At 47.0% G+C, this 16,735-nt stretch overlaps 8 protein-coding genes across 8 annotated transcripts; 2 read left to right on the top strand and 6 right to left on the bottom strand.

Moving 5' to 3' along the window:
• Positions 1–94: 94 nt before the first annotated feature.
• BDW43DRAFT_294227 (putative chromatin remodeling complex subunit (Arp8)) lies at positions 95–2,928 on the bottom strand. Its single transcript, XM_032043914.1, has 4 exons — positions 2,581–2,928; positions 2,419–2,497; positions 1,951–2,356; positions 95–1,889 (listed from the first exon to the last, which is right to left on the bottom strand). The coding sequence occupies exons 1-4, from the start codon at positions 2,621–2,623 to the stop codon at positions 264–266; spliced, it is 2,154 nt and encodes a 717-aa protein (XP_031894250.1). The 5' UTR covers positions 2,624–2,928; the 3' UTR covers positions 95–263.
• Positions 2,929–3,002: 74 nt separating this feature from the next.
• BDW43DRAFT_294223 (ADP-ribosylation factor family protein) lies at positions 3,003–4,476 on the top strand. The gene is made up of 5 exons (XM_032043913.1): positions 3,003–3,412; positions 3,479–3,517; positions 3,591–3,674; positions 3,761–4,084; positions 4,157–4,476. The coding sequence occupies exons 1-5, from the start codon at positions 3,338–3,340 to the stop codon at positions 4,181–4,183; spliced, it is 549 nt and encodes a 182-aa protein (XP_031894249.1). The 5' UTR covers positions 3,003–3,337; the 3' UTR covers positions 4,184–4,476.
• Positions 4,477–5,051: 575 nt separating this feature from the next.
• Positions 5,052–6,508, bottom strand: psf2 (DNA replication protein PSF2). Its single transcript, XM_032043912.1, has 3 exons — positions 6,308–6,508; positions 5,540–6,126; positions 5,052–5,468 (listed from the first exon to the last, which is right to left on the bottom strand). The coding sequence occupies exons 1-3, from the start codon at positions 6,419–6,421 to the stop codon at positions 5,360–5,362; spliced, it is 810 nt and encodes a 269-aa protein (XP_031894248.1). The 5' UTR covers positions 6,422–6,508; the 3' UTR covers positions 5,052–5,359.
• A 195-nt stretch (positions 6,509–6,703) lies between these two features.
• On the bottom strand, positions 6,704–7,920 carry BDW43DRAFT_304637 (putative serine/threonine protein kinase; the record flags this gene model as incomplete). Its single annotated transcript, XM_032045637.1, has 6 exons — positions 6,704–6,803; positions 6,836–7,002; positions 7,064–7,275; positions 7,329–7,615; positions 7,671–7,743; positions 7,890–7,920. The coding sequence occupies 6 exons, from the start codon at positions 7,918–7,920 to the stop codon at positions 6,704–6,706; spliced, it is 870 nt and encodes a 289-aa protein (XP_031894247.1).
• Positions 7,921–9,589: 1,669 nt separating this feature from the next.
• Positions 9,590–11,714, bottom strand: alg10 (dolichyl-P-Glc:Glc(2)Man(9)GlcNAc(2)-PP-dolichol alpha-1,2- glucosyltransferase). Its single transcript, XM_032043911.1, has 3 exons — positions 10,903–11,714; positions 10,716–10,853; positions 9,590–10,665 (listed from the first exon to the last, which is right to left on the bottom strand). The coding sequence occupies exons 1-3, from the start codon at positions 11,657–11,659 to the stop codon at positions 9,734–9,736; spliced, it is 1,827 nt and encodes a 608-aa protein (XP_031894246.1). The 5' UTR covers positions 11,660–11,714; the 3' UTR covers positions 9,590–9,733.
• Positions 11,715–12,053: 339 nt separating this feature from the next.
• On the top strand, positions 12,054–13,889 carry BDW43DRAFT_316840 (tyrosyl-DNA phosphodiesterase 1; the record flags this gene model as incomplete). Its single annotated transcript, XM_032048400.1, has 4 exons — positions 12,054–12,515; positions 12,576–12,688; positions 12,739–13,132; positions 13,185–13,889. 4 exons carry the CDS (start codon positions 12,054–12,056, stop codon positions 13,887–13,889), a joined length of 1,674 nt encoding a protein of 557 aa, XP_031894245.1.
• An 89-nt stretch (positions 13,890–13,978) lies between these two features.
• Positions 13,979–14,910, bottom strand: BDW43DRAFT_246260 (acyl-CoA-binding domain-containing protein). The gene is made up of 3 exons (XM_032039743.1): positions 14,407–14,910; positions 14,252–14,317; positions 13,979–14,185 (listed from the first exon to the last, which is right to left on the bottom strand). Exons 1-3 carry the CDS (start codon positions 14,656–14,658, stop codon positions 14,069–14,071), a joined length of 435 nt encoding a protein of 144 aa, XP_031894244.1. The 5' UTR covers positions 14,659–14,910; the 3' UTR covers positions 13,979–14,068.
• A 130-nt stretch (positions 14,911–15,040) lies between these two features.
• Positions 15,041–16,499, bottom strand: BDW43DRAFT_246247 (putative U-box domain protein). Its single transcript, XM_032039742.1, has 4 exons — positions 16,283–16,499; positions 16,047–16,229; positions 15,385–15,922; positions 15,041–15,310 (listed from the first exon to the last, which is right to left on the bottom strand). The coding sequence occupies exons 2-4, from the start codon at positions 16,127–16,129 to the stop codon at positions 15,077–15,079; spliced, it is 855 nt and encodes a 284-aa protein (XP_031894243.1). The 5' UTR covers positions 16,130–16,229; positions 16,283–16,499; the 3' UTR covers positions 15,041–15,076.
• Positions 16,500–16,735: the final 236 nt, after the last annotated feature.

The raw sequence follows: 16,735 nt of genomic DNA, 5'->3' as shown, positions 1-16,735 counted from the left end.
TTAGTGTGGTTGAGTGAGCCAGAGTGGATCAATTAACACTCCGAGGAAAGGTAAAGAGTATTAAGTCCAGGTTATTACTTGTGTTATGATATTCACTTGATCTACAGATGATAATGTCCAAATCTTCCAGAAAGTAATGGTTCATGCCTAACCAATTATCTGAAGTACAAATCCTTCTAACAAAGGCATCCCATAATGTAATACCATCCTATAGAGTATAAAGAGATAATGATAGCAAATAATCTCAAAGGAAAAACGATGAATCAATAAGACCACATGCATTTGTAAGCCATTAGCCTATGACCGAGCCTGTCGTACTCCAACTGCCCAATCCAGCTGTCATTGGTTCCACTCAATTTGCCAAACACACTTGCGCCCTTCCATACCACAACCTGAGGATCAAGATCTCGAGGGGGTGTGCCAATCATGATCTCTTTGGCAAATCCTGGTCTAAGGGCCTGCAGCCGCTCCTCGAGGTACAAGTGAAAACCGTTGATCAAACTTCCACCTCCGACAACCATAATACCACCAAGGAAGTCGCGCATTTTACGTTCATCAGACCGAGCAGCATGCGCAATAGATGTAAGGATTGCGTTATCAAGTGGGAATGTTGGGAGGATATCATCCCGTTCTTCAACGGTCGGTGCACGAGGCTGCGATGTGATTTGACCTTGTCCCCCAGCCATAGGTGTTCCAGCACCCCCAGCTTGAGGAGTCTCTGGTACGGGCGAGCCGGCAACAGAAGATCGAGGAGTAGCCTCTACTTCCTGTACACGGCTCAGGGCATTGACTTGATGAGAGCGGCTCGGGGTCGACTGTACATCCAAAGCATTTGACTGGGCATCGCCATTCACCTGGCTATTGGTGGAAGGAGGGGCGATGGCTGACAAGATTTCTGACTGCGCCGCAGAGGTTGGGTCGTTTGGTTGGCCGTCATAGATGTCCACCGACCGGGATATCAATTCCCTTCGTCCTTTAAGCTTTTGTGAATTGTCAAAGATTGATGGCTGGAAGTATCCCATGGGGGCCAGATGAACCTCATCATAGGCTTTGAATGTGTACTTTTTGGTATCTTGGCCGGCGACACAAAGGTGGAAATCGTATACCTGTACGGAGACACCAGCTTCGTTCATGGTGCAAACGCTCTTCTTCAACTCCTCGGCTAGCAAAAAGTCGTACCGACGCCATAGATCAATTTCCGCATAGGGGAAATGATCGTACAGCATCATTTTGATGAATGCTTCTGTCACATCTGCCCCACCGTATTTCAGATTCACTCGCGAGTTTTCTATACACATTCCTTCTTCCACACAGCATATCGAAGTCTTCTGCGCACCAATATCGACCACACAGGCTGACGTGAATCCCGCTCCAAATGTGGCAGCCAAGCTTTCCTGAATGAAGCAGACGCGAGCAAATGCAAACTCCCTCATGAGCATTTCGAGGACTTGTGTGACGTAAGACTTCTCGTAAAGATCTGGAATGACAAATACACAAGAGTACTGTGTCCACTCCTTTTTGCTCGTAATGCCCAGCTGGGTCTTGATTGCATCTTCGAGAATCAACGAGATGTCCAGGAAAAGTAGTCTTTTGCTGTTGTAGTCCCCTTCATTACACCAACCATATTTCATTGGCCAGTAGAGCTTATAGCGAGGTTTCGATGCATCCGGGATTCTCAAAGCTTGCTGGCCTACAATGTACTCCGGTGCAGGGTCCGGGAGCTCCGTCCAGTCTATCCGCATTGGGTCATTGTGCTCCGAAATGGTATCTGGCACGGTCCTTCGGTTGTAGTTGATAACCATTTCCTTGGAGTTGGGGAGCGTTCTGCGTTTATTTTGTCGCATATGCGCTTTGAGCTCTGCCGCCATCGTGGTGTATTGTGAGGAGAACTGTGGCCCAAAGAGGTAAAGTTAGGCTTCGACTTCAATGAAAAATACACGGAGAACCCACCTCTGGACCAAACATTTTCTCCGGCTCCAACTCGAAGCCATCATCGGTCTTCAATCGTTTCGGGCAAGGCTCTTCGCGGTCCTCACTTTCGCTGGTTGTAGACTTGCGCGCAATCACCATCGGAACGGTTTTCGGTAATGCATCACTGGAAAGACCGATTCGCAGGTTCTGGCTGCCGACATGTATAACAATGACCTTCGACCCAAGAGCTTCTGTTGTACTCTCCTCCCCATCATCCATATTGGTGTCGCCATCGTCCGCATCGGCCTCTGGGATACCGAGGTCGTTTGCTTTTGCCATAGCTAGGGCACGATCCCGGTCTTTGGCTGTTTTGGTCATACGGTTCCGTGCCTCCTCATTTTGTAATCGAAATGCCAGATACTGGTCATCTCTCTTAAGATAGTCGCTGGAACTGATTTAGTACATGATCCAAATAGCCCGTCATCGAAAGCACCATTATAAACGTACGTATAATAGTTCTTTTGGTTGATGGGTGGGACCTGAGGCCAGCTCGACAATTCCATATTGTTGTCCGTTCTCTCAAGGCCTAGAGAGTAACAGGCAGTTAACGAATCGCTCACAAAGACACTTAGGAGGCTTTCCATGCGCGATGGTCATTTATAAACGTACCCTCATCTCGAAGGAGAGCCTTTCCAGATTTCTTCCCAACCATTGTGTGCTATTCAGCGAAGTCAGATATGAAGAGCTGACAATGGGACAGTGTTGAGCTGGTTCGGGAGGTTAATGCGGCGCTATCGCAAGCCGATCGCAAGAAGTTCCTGAAGTGTAGAGTCTAAAGGAGGACAATCGGAGCGGGCACCATCGGTGGTGAGATTAATGGTGTTGTTGAAGTGGATTAGGAGAAATAAATCGTTATCTTATGGGGAAAAAAGTAAAATAAAAAGGCAAAGAAAAGAAAAGAAAGTTAAGGCGATAACAGCAGGTGAAAGATGGAAACAGTTGCGGCAGCCAATTCCTTTATTCTGCCACTTGCCTTGCCTTTGCCCAGGGTCTGTCCATCCCCATAAATGGTTCAAGAGAGAAAGACTGAGCTTGGACCAACCCCGATCGGCACATCCGCAGGCCAATCGTTGCCACAATCCGGAAAACCCTCCCATTCATACAGCCATTTAGTCAGCTATTGCTGCTGTGTTGTTGTCTTCCTTCGTCATTGTTCTTATACTAACTTATAACCTCTTCTCTGTCTTCAAGAAACAGCTCCGACCTGCTAAACGCACCTCGCGAATCCCCGATTGATCCTATTGTTCAATCATCCCGAGCAGCTTTCACTCCGACGCACACCACTTCACACCTCCGGAGCACCTCCCTCGAGCATTCTCACCTCCGAACAGGAGTCGCTTTCTCCCGTTCAACAAAACGGTCAAACATGGGTGGCTCATTATCACGTCTATGGTCCTTCCTCTGGACGAAGAAGGAAATCCGTATTCTTATCCTAGGTCTCGTACGTGAATATTAGCCTTACACTAGGCATCAGTGAAATCTGGGGCTGATCCACTATCTGGTATAGGACAATGCTGGGAAGACTACACTGCTTTACAGAATGAAGGTATATTTCAATATATACGTCTAATGAAGATGCGCTCCAATTATCCTGTACTGACGTTCGAACGATTCAATAGATCGGCGAAGTCGTCACTACGATACCTACTATCGGTTTCAACGTTGAATCGGTCACATATAGAAATCTGAACTTCAATGTCTGGGTAGGTACATCGTGGCGGTGATATTGGATCTCCGAATGCCCGGAGTGGAGAAGGTCGTTACTGATACCTATTTGTTTCTATTCTAGGATCTCGGAGGCCAGACATCTATCCGACCATACTGGCGATGCTACTATGCTAATACTGCTGCGGTTATCTTCGTAATCGACTCTACGGATATTGAGCGACTGAGCACAGCTGCAGACGAGCTGCAAGCCATGTTGAACGAAGAGGAGCTCCACGATGCCGCCCTGCTTGTATTCGCTAACAAGCAGGACCAGCCTGGCGCTAAAGGAGCCGGAGAGATCTCGGAGGCTCTGAAACTGGGCGAGCTAAGAGATAGAAATTGGAGTATTGTGGCATGTTCAGCTATTGATGGCAAGGGCCTCAACGAAGGCATGGATTGGTTGGTGGTGAGTATTGAACTGTTCCCTGCTAGGATTTAAACCCTTCGTTCCGACTTAGCTAATATATGTCATGTACAGCAAACTCTTCAATCAGAAAACGCATAAGCGCTGGCGTCAATGTGTCATGCAATAGATCTTCTTTCGTTTTGGTATGTCTCCTCGACCATGCATGAGAGGGCCCCTTTCGATACGCGTCTGCAAGGCTCGCCCTTTCGGTTCTTTTTCTTTTTCGATTATTCAAACACTCTGTTGGGGAGACGGAGCTTATGTCTTTATACTGTATACCTTTCTTATCTTCTTTAAACCTAAACTTTCGAAGATTTATCATAATATCTTAATTGATGTTGCGGTGATATCTGTCGTGTTATCGCAAGACCGTGCATCACCCGGATCGGCAATATGTCGCGTGCATTAAAGGAGATTGTAGAGATTAGGGAAAACAGCGTAGCGCAGAATGCCGATATTTCCGCAAATCTATTCAACTTCACAAGAAAAGTGATATTGTCATGGAAATAGGTAATGATAGTAGTTCTTGTTAGGTAGACTTAAGTCGAATGTAGGCTATGATTGGCTATTTATCTATCATCTGGTATATAAACAAGGACACTCATGTATGTCAGATCCTGTTGTCTCGAATTATTTTCTCTTCGCTATTACTGATTGGGGCAGGAGCACGGGGTCGTCTGTTTGAACAAAAGATTGGCATATGCATGCATTTACGTAGGGATTCAGACACAATAGCGTAGGATCGGGACTAAGTATAGACTAACTCTATGCGAAAAATCATGTTATAGATAGAATATCCATTATAAACCTCACGGCCCCATGGATTTATACTAATTAGCACGGTCATTTACAGTTGAGCTCATGGTAAAATGTAAGGTTGGTGACCTTGTAGGTATAGATACTATGTGAAGTAATCTCAAGTGGGTTATAGTTAGTATTTCTATATGGGTATATATAAACAATATTTAAATACAATAGCTAGCCATATTCAGTCATTCGGTAATGTGTCCAGAATCGGGTCCTCTATCAAAGCCGCACTGTCACGCCCTTTTTCGTCAAAGCTGCTGACTTTGTACCGATATATTTTATGGGTACTTTCCGTTACCCAAAGGCCCCCCTTGGGAGATTTACAACGTAGACATCGACAATGGTTTCAGTGCTCGTGAAAAGGGTCCTGTCCTAGCTCATGGTCTTCCCAACTGGAAAATGGAACAAACGCTGAGGTGGTGAGAAAGCCACAGGTTTGTAGGAAAGGAGCAAGTACGAAAGACATCATTAGAATTCCATGTCGTCTTCATCGTCTTGTGTAGCGTCATATCCTCCATTGGCCATATCTTCGGCCAGCTGTTCTCGCCGCGCTTGTTCTTTTGATGCGCCAATCTTCCTGAATAGCAAGCAAGTGAGATTAGAAATGAACTGTTCGTTGCGTTCCAGCAAAGCGGATAGTCAACCTACCTTAGTCCGTCCACAACCCCGGCAATGAATCCCCTTCCTTCTCCGACCTCCATCGCCCCAACGCCGGTAAGCGCAACCCCTCCACCGCCGGTAGCAGCGGCATCCAGGACATCCACGCCCGATCGTATCTTAGCCGTCCGTACCTCGCGCAGTTCTTTCAACAGCCTCCGGGTCTGGTCTGGATCCACCAGATCATCACTCGCTGCATCAAGGAGCATTGTTCCTACCTCTAGCCAATGGAATGGCAGCGATGGAGGCTCGCCAGATAGCACATGGTCTTGCGCGACATTTTGCAGTAGGAACGGAGGTGCTGGGAAATATCGTCCGCCATCTGGTGTATAGCGGGGCGTAGCGACAGCCCTTTTTCCGCGGTCCCGAAGGCTTGGTTGGCCTGGAAGTGGAGGGGGTGGGGAGAACGCATGCTGGTACTCATTATTTTGAGTTTCAATGTCGAGGATGAGGGAGAGAGATTCTGGATGGAGCCAGGGCGGAGGAAGGATATTTGCGCGGCGCTGGCGTTTGAGAAGAAGAGCCAGCCAAAGAGGAAGAGAAGCACGCCGAGGTGGTAGGAGGGGCTCAACAGGACCCTGGTATATTAAGTCAGTCCTCTCTAGACTGCAACGTAAATTTGAGAATCGATCCATTATCAGTCTTCTATCGGCACTGTACCCCACGCCTTGTTTCTTCCTGTTCTTCTTGGTATGCACAATTCCAAACAGGTAGAGGCTCAAATATTCAATTAATATATCTATAAATAAAATAACTTACACCCAGTAGCTCTAATCCCTCTAGACGTTGACGTGGAAGGATAGTGACCATCTCCATCTCAGCAAGAAAGGATATCTCCGGGGGCGTAATGCCCCGCGGGAGGGGAAAGGCCATCGACCGTCAAGGTTTCAGAGAGTAGATAGAAAATGACTAATCTGAATGTGCCGAGCTTAACAGGACATGCCCATAGCATTAAATCCCTTGGTGAAAGAGGTAAAGATGTTTATCGTAGCATCTAGACCATGAATAAAGCTGGGGATATAGAATTGCCCAACGCGATGGACGTTTGTTCTGTTTGCAAAGACTATTTTCTAATCTAATTCGACAGGGCTCACTCAGCTTTGATGTTCCACTTCCCTAAATCAGCCACTAACTGGCATACCTATTTTTACTGTTTTATTTAATATCAAACCACTTGTCTTGCAGAAGCTCGGCTGCTGATGGCCTGTCCCTAGGATCGAGCTTCATAATTTTCAAAATGAATTCCTTGTCCTCCCTGGAAATTTCTTTATGCTTTGCATGATATACGCCAGGACATTCAAGGTCTCGTGGGGGCAGAGCTCACGATATACCAAAGGAAATGACCCAAAGAACTCACACTGCCTCTGAAGAATCTTTATCTCGTATTCATCGTGATCCCTAGGAACGTTGGGCTTGAAAAGGGAAAAATTATCCCCGTAGAGCAAGGTGATAAGCTGAAAAAAAAAATCAATGATGGTTTTTGATAATAGGGCTATCATGTTTGAAGATAGATACCAAGGCGCCAAATGACCATATATCTGTTGCTGTGCCCCATCTAATTCGGAGATGCGCTTCAGGACTCCTCCATATTGGTGCGCCTATTAGGTCGCCGTCCAAAGCATATGCTAAATCGGCAGGAACAGTACTTCCACAGTCTGCTAATTGGACATCTTTAAAGCGTATATCTCCCGGGCCATAATTTATGAGAATATTGTCGGGCTTAACATCTGCAAACTAGGTGAGATAATACACTTCAGTATAAGTAAGTTATTACACGTACCTATGTGCACAAAATTGTATTCATGTAAGACCTTCAAAGCCTCCAGAATACCTTTCGCAACAAATTTAATCTCCTGACTAGTAAGTCTCTGGGAGATAGAGGCATTCAGAAGGTGATAATCTAGGTGTTTTAAAACTATGGCTGGCGGATCAGATGGCTCAGTAATCTCATCAACCAAGGGTCGTATGAAGGGGGTATGGTGTTGAAAGCGCTTTAGCACGTCACGCTCATTCTGAAGACGAAAATGATGAACGCATTTAACAATTACTGGTTGCTGGCGTCCGTCCCTATTGGAGGCTCAGCGTTGATTGAGTCTTCTCTATATTTGCAGGGGCTTCATACCTGGCAAGCCAGACCGTGTCCCGGAGTTTCTTCGCGATTGTGTAAAGTCCATTCTGGCCTCGAAGGCATTGGCCTAGTCGGGGAGAAGATGTAGTCACATGTGTATTAAATTTGAGAGATACGGTCACTCAAAGGAAATATCCAGTAGACAATTTTCGGGGTAAAGATATTAAGGGAATAACATGCATGGCATTCCCCAGAATTGGATGTAGGATTTACAACCCGCCGAACAAGACAAAAAGCCATCCATGAAGATATATTTATCAGTGCGTCACCAAAATACTTAAGGTATTCTATGTTATTTGTACCGCCAGACCTTTAACTGACTACGTCAACGCCTTTGAGCGCTCTATGAGTAACTTGCGACACCACTCAGTATGCTACTCAAGCTCTAGATACGCTTGTCAGAAGTAATTGTTGCCAACGATGAATTGAACGATGAATTGACATGTCCCCAAAGGGCCCAAACCGTATTTTCTGCTTTAGACATCGTCTCATAGCAGCAAGACCAGAAGACCGAAATCTTATAATAGGTTTTTGTCTTGTTCTTAATAGTTTCGATAGAGGGAACATTCGTTAAACCACATAGCCTAAGCCGCAACAGTGCTTATTCTAAGAGGCAAGCATAGGAACCCAAGGATGTAGGTATATTAGGAAAATAGCCCGGGAACGACACCAAATCCAGATTGGGAATGGATTAGATCTAAAATAAGTAGTCAGTGAAATATATAATGACTCACCACGAAGGTTCAAAAAGCCCACGTACTCCAGAAACATTCGATCTTGGATCTTTAGCAAAGTTGAGGGGAGGGCCCACTGGAGAAAGTGAGTGCTCGGAAGTAAATGGTGATCATTGTGTCTCTGGCCATACGAGCCGGTCAAATAAAAAGCTTCATCTCCCCTAAGGATATTGGATTCTAGCATGTGGAGAAATAGCACCCAATTGTAAAAGGCATGGTTATCATTGCGCTAAGTATTTCTGTCTCTTTCTGCACAAGGCTTCTGTATTGGCATTGGTGTCGGCCTTACCTTCATACCCGGAGTCTCACTTTTCTCGACATACTTCAGCACCAAACTGGCCCTTGCAAACGGTATAGCAGCAGTCGGAAGTGGGCTTGGTTAGTTACATGAGAGTCACCGAGCTTTTTGGCATGGACTATCAAGAATGAAATTTCCTTTCTTCCAGGAGGCATATCATATTCGATCATCTTTCATAGGCTATGCAATCAAATTGGATTTGGCTGGGCCACCCGAGCAATTGGATTAATCATATTCGTTACACTATTCACATCCTTACTCGTGTTTCGAGTCAGAGTAACACCTTCCAGTCAAAGGAAAATGATAGATTTATCTGCATTCCTAGTTAGAATATGACAAATATGACAAACCCTTTGCAAGGCTGTGAACAACTTGGCTATCCAAGTACCCTACGATGCTGGTCCATCAGATGTATGAAAAAGTGCATCAAACCAATATTAGTGAATTCCTTACATAGTCATTCAATCTGATGCATGGTGGGGGCTAGATTGTAGACTATACAGTCCCAGAGATGCTCTGGTTCTACATTCCAGAAGCAGAGTTTGCCCCAGTGGGCATATTATTATGCCATATTCTGGGACAGATCACTGAATTGATACTAAAAAGATGAAACTGAGGCACTTGCACCCTCAACCACGACACAGGGATCAAAGGCGGTTATCAAACGCGGTCTATGCGGTGTTGCCGTGAATTCTCCTGGTCCTGGTTGAATCACTAGATGCCCGTATTGCTCCACACTGCATATCCATAGTGTGGTCATTCACAGGACTTACTAGCGTGTCCTCTGTTCTAGAAATATAATAGCCTAGGGTGCGATAGATCAATTGAGATCATCACCCTTCGACTAACTTACAGAAACGTGGTTCAATTAGCATGTCATAGTCAAAAGCATATATATAGAGTAGCTGCATAGTGAACATCGAGCTACTGGGTCAACCCCCCAATGGGTGTCTATTATATACAAAGTGCGAAGCTCTTCACGATTAATAATAAAACAATTACAGAATGTACAGGAATCAAAGCGATCACCACATGAACCGTTGGATCCTTCCAGGCTCCTGGGGCCACTCAAAACCCTTGTAGAGAAAAACGTATCCTGTCACAGCGTTTATCACGAGGAACCAGAAGGTTTCCAAGAAAAGTGGAAAGTTGGTGGCTATCTTCGCACGGAGCGCTTCTTTTTCATCTCTAGGACGCTGCTCGCGATGAACAAGCGGCGTGGGTTGCCGCGGTAAATGCAGTCGCCACATCACCCAGGGAACTATGAAATATCGTGGCTCAACCAGTGGCGCTGTGATGAGAGAAAGGGTGGTAGCAGCAAGCCAGACAAGCACGAAGCTCACTCGCGGCGCATCCAGTTGGTTCACTTGACGTTGTTTAATTGCTTCTTGAATCATCGCGAAGGACTCCGGTGTTAATTGCTGTGTCTTAGGAGGCTGAACAACATTCTTCGAGGGTCTCTTCTTGCTCTCGCCTTGGGTCTGGCCTTTGGGGCCTTTCTGTACCGGTAGCTTGGGGGACGACGCTGGCTGTGGAGCTTGGATAAATCGAGGCGGCGGTGTGATGGTCGAGAAGCCAAAAGCGGAAATGACTGCCCAGCCGCAGAGGAAGTAGACAATGGTTGCAGCATACTTGATAGCTGGATGAGTCCGGAGAAGAATGCGAAAGACGTAGAAGACATAGTGGCGATTGTCTGCAAGCGTGAAGGGGTGGACGACAGTGTTATAATGAACGACAGTTAGCATGACAGGGACAATCGCGAGGACTGTCAGTATCTTTGGGATGCCCTTATGTTTCTTCGAAAAGCCGTAGTCCATAAATTTAGGTAGACAAACTTTCGGCAGAAACATATTGACAACAGGTGAGAGTAGGATCGGCCACGAGAAAAAGAAGATATAGGGCCAGATATACAACATCTGAGGTAGATGCAAGCCTGCAGTGTGGAATGCTTTATGTCCTAGAGGGTTTATGAGACCCCGAATACAAGTAGAGCGTTGGCAAACATACCTAAAACAACACCGTTATTCCACGATACGAAGGCACCAAAGGCCGCAAGTATAGTAACGTATGGAACCGAAGAAACAATTACTTGACCCAGGTTGTCCAATGCAGCAGCGCAGAGGGAAAGAGCGGTTTTAAAGTAATCTAGAATCCACTTAACAAAAAATTTCTCGCAGCTAAGACTATAACTTACCCGCTAGTGAAGCCTCTGACACATGAGGGTCATACAGCTCATTATTGAAGCCTCCTTTGGCAATATCGGCAACATTCGCCGACTTACATGGTTTGGAAGACTTCCGCAAGGTCCGGATGACCTGCAACCCACCGAAGAAAACTGCAACCCAGAAGACGTTGGTCTGTCTGAAGGCTAATGCAGCCACTCCCAGGAATATAAATACAAAAGTCTGACTCGCGGAGCCAGTCGCTGCCGATCGTTTAAGGTCCCATTTGTAGGCTTCAATGACAATCAGAAGGGCAAGGATATCGGTGTAGTAGAGGCCCGAGAAGAAGAACAACGGCGGGAAGAGACAGATATTCAGCACAGTATGGCTTAACCATGCGCCAGACGGACGGGTATTGCGTTCTTTCCGTAGAGCATCCAGCAAAGTCTGCAGTCTCAAGGGTAGGAAGACTGCGGCAGCTGCGACATTGGTCGAACGGAGTGCTTCCGCATTGAGCTCTGTTGGAGAGCCTCGAAGGAAAAGCGCAACAGCGCAAAGAACATACGACCAGAGATAGAGACCCGGGGGTGTAGTAATTTTCGGATCCCAGTGCGTCCACTTGTGATGCCAATATGCTTGAGCTTGAGGGATATGGAAAGCTTCATCCAGATACGGCTCTGGAACAACGGTATTGACCCGGGCCATCCATACAGGAATAAGTAGCAGAACAAAAGGGACCGCATAGCGGGCGGCAAGGGCCAAGCCCGACTGGGGTTGAGCGGCGCTCATAGTATTGACCAAGGCTAATTGACCATGAAGTTAATGCTGGAAAAGCGCAGGAAGGTAAATGGAAACCTTGAAGCAAGTGTAATTAAATGAATTAACGAACAAAACATGCAGTCCCGCTGTCTTCTCCGCTTACCGAAATTGGAATTCTACCGGCAGTATTCAACGATTGCGTCTATTTGCGATCTAGAACGTGGAGTTCTACTACTATACATCAATATATATATGCCCTATGCGCTACCTGGTTACTAGGATCACTTTCCTTCTATCTGACCCACGCGTGAAGTGTGGCGCGAGGCAGCCATCATTCAATTGTCTGCCACATCGACAAATATCAATAACCTTCAACGCTCTCCGGCCACATTCCCTTCATCACCCGTGGCCTGAGAGAGCAACAATGGCAGACAACCATCCTGCAAAACGTATAAAATTATCCCCTGGTGCCCAAGCAGACACCAGTAACGACTCTCTTGAATCCGATATCCAAGGGTTGGCATCACTGCGCCGATCTGTCACCCCTCCACCCTCCCGAAATCGAAGCAGATCCCAATCCCACTCCGCTCCACCTTGGTCTTCCAAAGAAGTAGACGAAAGTACTCAGAAACCACAGGTAGTGCCATCACCTATCCAGCTCACCCACATCCGCGATCTATCCGCATTCTCAGGAAACAATGTGGACACGGTCCGGTTGCGCGATATCCTTGGAGATCCCATGATCCGCGAATGCTGGCAGTTTAATTATTTGCACGATGTAGACTTTATGTTGAATCAGTTTGATGAAGACGTGAGGCGCTTAGTGAGGGTGAAAGTTGTGCATGGGTCTTGGAAAAGGGATGCTCCTAACAGAGTGAGGATAGATGTGTGTATAAACATCTTTCTTCAATGTAGGCTCAAATACAGACGTACTAATAGCATCTAGGAAGCATGTTCTCGGCATCCGAATGTGGAGGCTATAGTTGCCTATATGCCAGAAGCTTTCGGGACACACCACTCCAAGATGATGATTCTACTTAGACATGATGACCTTGCACAGTAGGTGCTACTGATACTACTTGAGGCATTTATGCTAACAGATATATCAGGGTTATTATTCACACCGCAAATATGATCCCCGGTGACTGGGCCAATATGTGTCAGGCTGTCTGGCGGTCTCCCCTGCTACCCCTGCAAAAGACAGATGGTGGGCAAGGAGACCTCGAGTTAGGCAGCGGTGCACGGTTTAAGAGAGACTTGCTGGCATATTTAACTGAGTATGGATCCAAAAAGACGGGTCCGCTTGTTGACCAGCTTAAGAAGCACGATTTTAGAGCTATTCGAGCTGCCCTAGTAGCCAGTGTGCCTTCAAAGCAGAAGATCAACAGTCTCGACTCACAACGGAAGACACTATGGGGATGGCCCGCATTGAAAGACACCATACGCCATATCTCTCTAGCTCAGAAGAGCAATAAAAACGCTACACCACATATCATTATTCAGGTCTGTCCACCCGTATCTAGCGATTACAGATGTTTTGTGCTCACAGGCGTAGATGTCATCTGTCGCCTCGCTAGGCCAGACAGATAAGTGGCTGAAAGATGTCCTCTTTGCGTCCCTCTCACCACAATCATCTAGTCAGCATCCAAAGTACTCGATCATCTTCCCAACAGCTGACGAAATTCGCCGTTCCCTGAACGGCTACGGCTCCGGCGGATCAATCCACATGAAGCTCCAGAGCGCACTGCAGCAAAAGCAACTACAGTATATGCGGCCCTACCTTCGACATTGGGCAGGCGATCATGACGCAGTAGGGCTAAGTAATACTCCCAAGCAAGACGCTGGCCGTCGTCGAGCTGCACCGCACATCAAAACGTATATCCGTTTCTCTGATGCGGAGAAAATGGACACCATTAACTGGGCAATGGTTACATCGGCCAATCTCTCCACGCAGGCGTGGGGAGCAGCAGTCAACACCACAGGTGAAGTGAGGATTTGTAGCTGGGAGATCGGAGTCGTCATATGGCCCCAACTATACGCCGAAGGCACTGAGTCAGCCACGATGGTCCCTTGTTTCAAACAAGACGTCCCAAACACACGTGAAAGCGGAGGCAACAATACAATAGCAGACGTAGTGGTCGGCCTGCGAATGCCCTACGACCTCCCCCTAACACCATATGCAGCACACGACACCCCCTGGTGCGCAACAGCGACACACACAGAACCCGACTGGCTCGGACAGACCTGGACAACCGGCTAACCACATCCTACCAAATACACATCACACACATACACTGTATCCAAAAACGAATCAAATCTGCATATACACTAAAGATTCCGTAGATAATAGCAGGCAGAGATCTAACATCGTAACTCATCACCTCAGTCCAAGCCTATAATATTCCTCCCTAGCTTAACCAAAACCGCCAATCTCGGCACTTAGTCACGGGTACCATACTTCTCAATGGCAGCATTAACCTCCTGGATATACAGAGCCTGAGCCTTCTGGTCGCTGAGGTGGCTAATCTCCTTCCACGCGTTGTACTTGGCCTTTCCCTAAAGAAAAACCCCATTAGCTCCATTCTCTCCTCCCAGCAAGCAACGAAGAAAACAAAAACCTACCACAAAATCGAGCATTCCAGGGGCCTTGACTTCCTCATTCTGAGCCTTCTTGAAGTACTTGTAAAACTATTCATCCACCAATCAGCACCATTAGTCAATTCACACCTTCATTGAAGGCGTTGTGGAGGTGGGGGCGGGGGGAGAAGGAAACATACGCTCAACATCTCGGTCTGACCAGGCTCCTTCTGCAACATCTTCACGACCTTAGTCGCGAACTCGAAACCAGCCTTCAGGGTCGAGGCCAGTTCACCCTCAACCTTTGCATCGTTACCGCCATCAAGTATGGCCTGGACGGCAGCCTTGAGGAGATCGGCGTTGATGCCGGAGGCAGCCGATTGGACGTCCGGGGTGAACTTGGCGCCGGATTGGGCGAAAGTAAGGGCTTCAGTGAAGGCGTTGATGGACATTTTGGGTGCCTGTGTTTGTTTGTTTGGGGGTGGTTCGAGTGATAGGTTATTTGTTTGATGGAGGAGAAGGCGGAATTTTTTGGGTGAGGGGGATTCAGTGAAAAGTGGGGTGGGATTTGGTGGGGTAATTTATTGATTGTGACCTTATTTGTTGGGAACATAACTTGGACACATGATTATTTCTTGGGAATCCTTGGTTCCTGATTGAGGTATTTTTGGATTTTATGGATTATCGCTGCTTCTTGTTCAATAGTGGGTTGGAAATATTCTGCTTCAAATAAGGAGTTCATATCATAGATATTCCAAAACGCCGCTGTGCAAGTAAATAGGGTACTCGTCGCTACAACAAACATAGCTAAAGCAAGCATGTAAAAAAAAAGAAGAGAACTGAAAAAAGGTAACAGAAGGTGAAAATCTTCTACCAATCTACAGCCCAGCCGTTCTTGGTCAAGAACTCTTCGCACGCAGCTTTGAGCGCATAGTTTGGCCGCAGATCGTTGACCGTCATAGACGTCCGAGTGATAGGGTCGACACCCGCTTGCTCAACGTATTTCTGGATGCCAATGCGATCAAAGCTGGTTCCAGACGGAGTAATGACAGGGTCATGCATAATCTCGAATGTGATACCGTCGACCAGATAGTCGGGTACAACCTGTAGCATGAAATTAGCGTCAACCGGACAATCACAGCCAACAGCATCATGACCACAATGATTGATATACATACCCGCTCCTGAATATCCCCTTTAGACGCAATTCGAAAAGCGTCCCGCACATTCTGGATATTCTTTTCAGCTTCTTCACGAAGTGCTTTCTGATCCTCGACAAATCCAATCTGTCCAATCTCCTTACGATCCAATTTCCCCTGCAACTCCGCCAACGCCCGGTTGAGATCCGCCTCAACCAACTGCTCCACACTCGCCAACGTCTCATTCATCTCCCGCAGTCGCGCCGTCTCCTTCTGCGCCCAAATCTGCTGCTTAGCACGGAGCACCGTCTTGGACAGATTCTCCGTCTGCACATTCTTGGCCGCCAAACTCGCCCGGTACGCATCGATGGCCACATCGTATGCCTCCTGCGGCCGGTGAAGTCCCAACAGCGCCTGCGCCAGGTACCAGCAACTTTTCAGACTAGAAGGGTTCTTGGGGCCGTACAGACTAATCGCCGCGCGCGCATCATGCTCCACGTCTGCCCATTTCTCGAGCCGTATCCGAGTCAGGGCGCGGTTCGTAAAGAACGTCGGTTCGCGCGGGTTCTTGTGGATTCTATATCAATTCCCATTGGTGATTAGTCCCGGGGTTGTGGTGCTTGCTGAAAAAAGAAACAGTCTCTCTGTTCCTTTTTTTAATGAAAGGATGCACACAATAAATCTGAATCGACGAGACTCACGCTTGCGAATAGAGCTCCTCGGCACCACTGTAATCCCCCTCCTTGAAGAGCTGGTTACCCTTCTCCTTCAATTCAAAAGACATAATCGCCTAGACCGCAATGGGTTTGATAAATATACCAAAAGCGAAAAGAAGGAACTTTTCCAAATCGCAATATATGTTCTTGTTCCCTTTTTTTTTCCAACTGAAGTCGAATTACAAAGCGATCATCGGTCAAAATCGAGTGGGGCGTTCTACCGGTGATCCACACGGTGTCCACAACTAAATGTGTGTTCTTAGGACGACTAAAGATAGAAATGCGCAGAATTATACAGAAGCTTTGTATATGAGGTGGGACTTGAATTTCTGCCTTCGAGGCAACGTTGGGCTCGGTGCCAACACTTGGGCGGGAGTTGTCGTTTTGCAGTCGGGGATCTACCTGGTATTTTCTGGATATTGTGTTCTGGGCCAACAATACCTAGACAAGCTACTCGTAAGGTAGCTGTTGGTGTTGTATGTTCCAGAAAGCACCTGCCCGATGGACGACGGGGATATGCGGCCAAACGGTAAGGCTGACCTTCTTTGGTCTGTGTGACAAGGAATGGGAATAAGGGTTTTGCCTCCATGGTTGTTATTAATGAGCAGAATGGTTGTTGATCGAAGGTCATCGATTCGCGAAGAATTGCAAGCGGGATCAGTCAGCAGCGTTTC

The sequence above is a fragment of the Aspergillus alliaceus genome, assembly GCF_009176365.1.
Source record: "Aspergillus alliaceus strain CBS 536.65 unplaced genomic scaffold BDW43scaffold_86, whole genome shotgun sequence".
In the NCBI taxonomy this organism is placed as follows: domain Eukaryota; kingdom Fungi; phylum Ascomycota; class Eurotiomycetes; order Eurotiales; family Aspergillaceae; genus Aspergillus; species Aspergillus alliaceus.
Note: the sequence above shows the minus strand (reverse complement) of the source record. Positions and strands in the feature narration are given on the sequence as shown.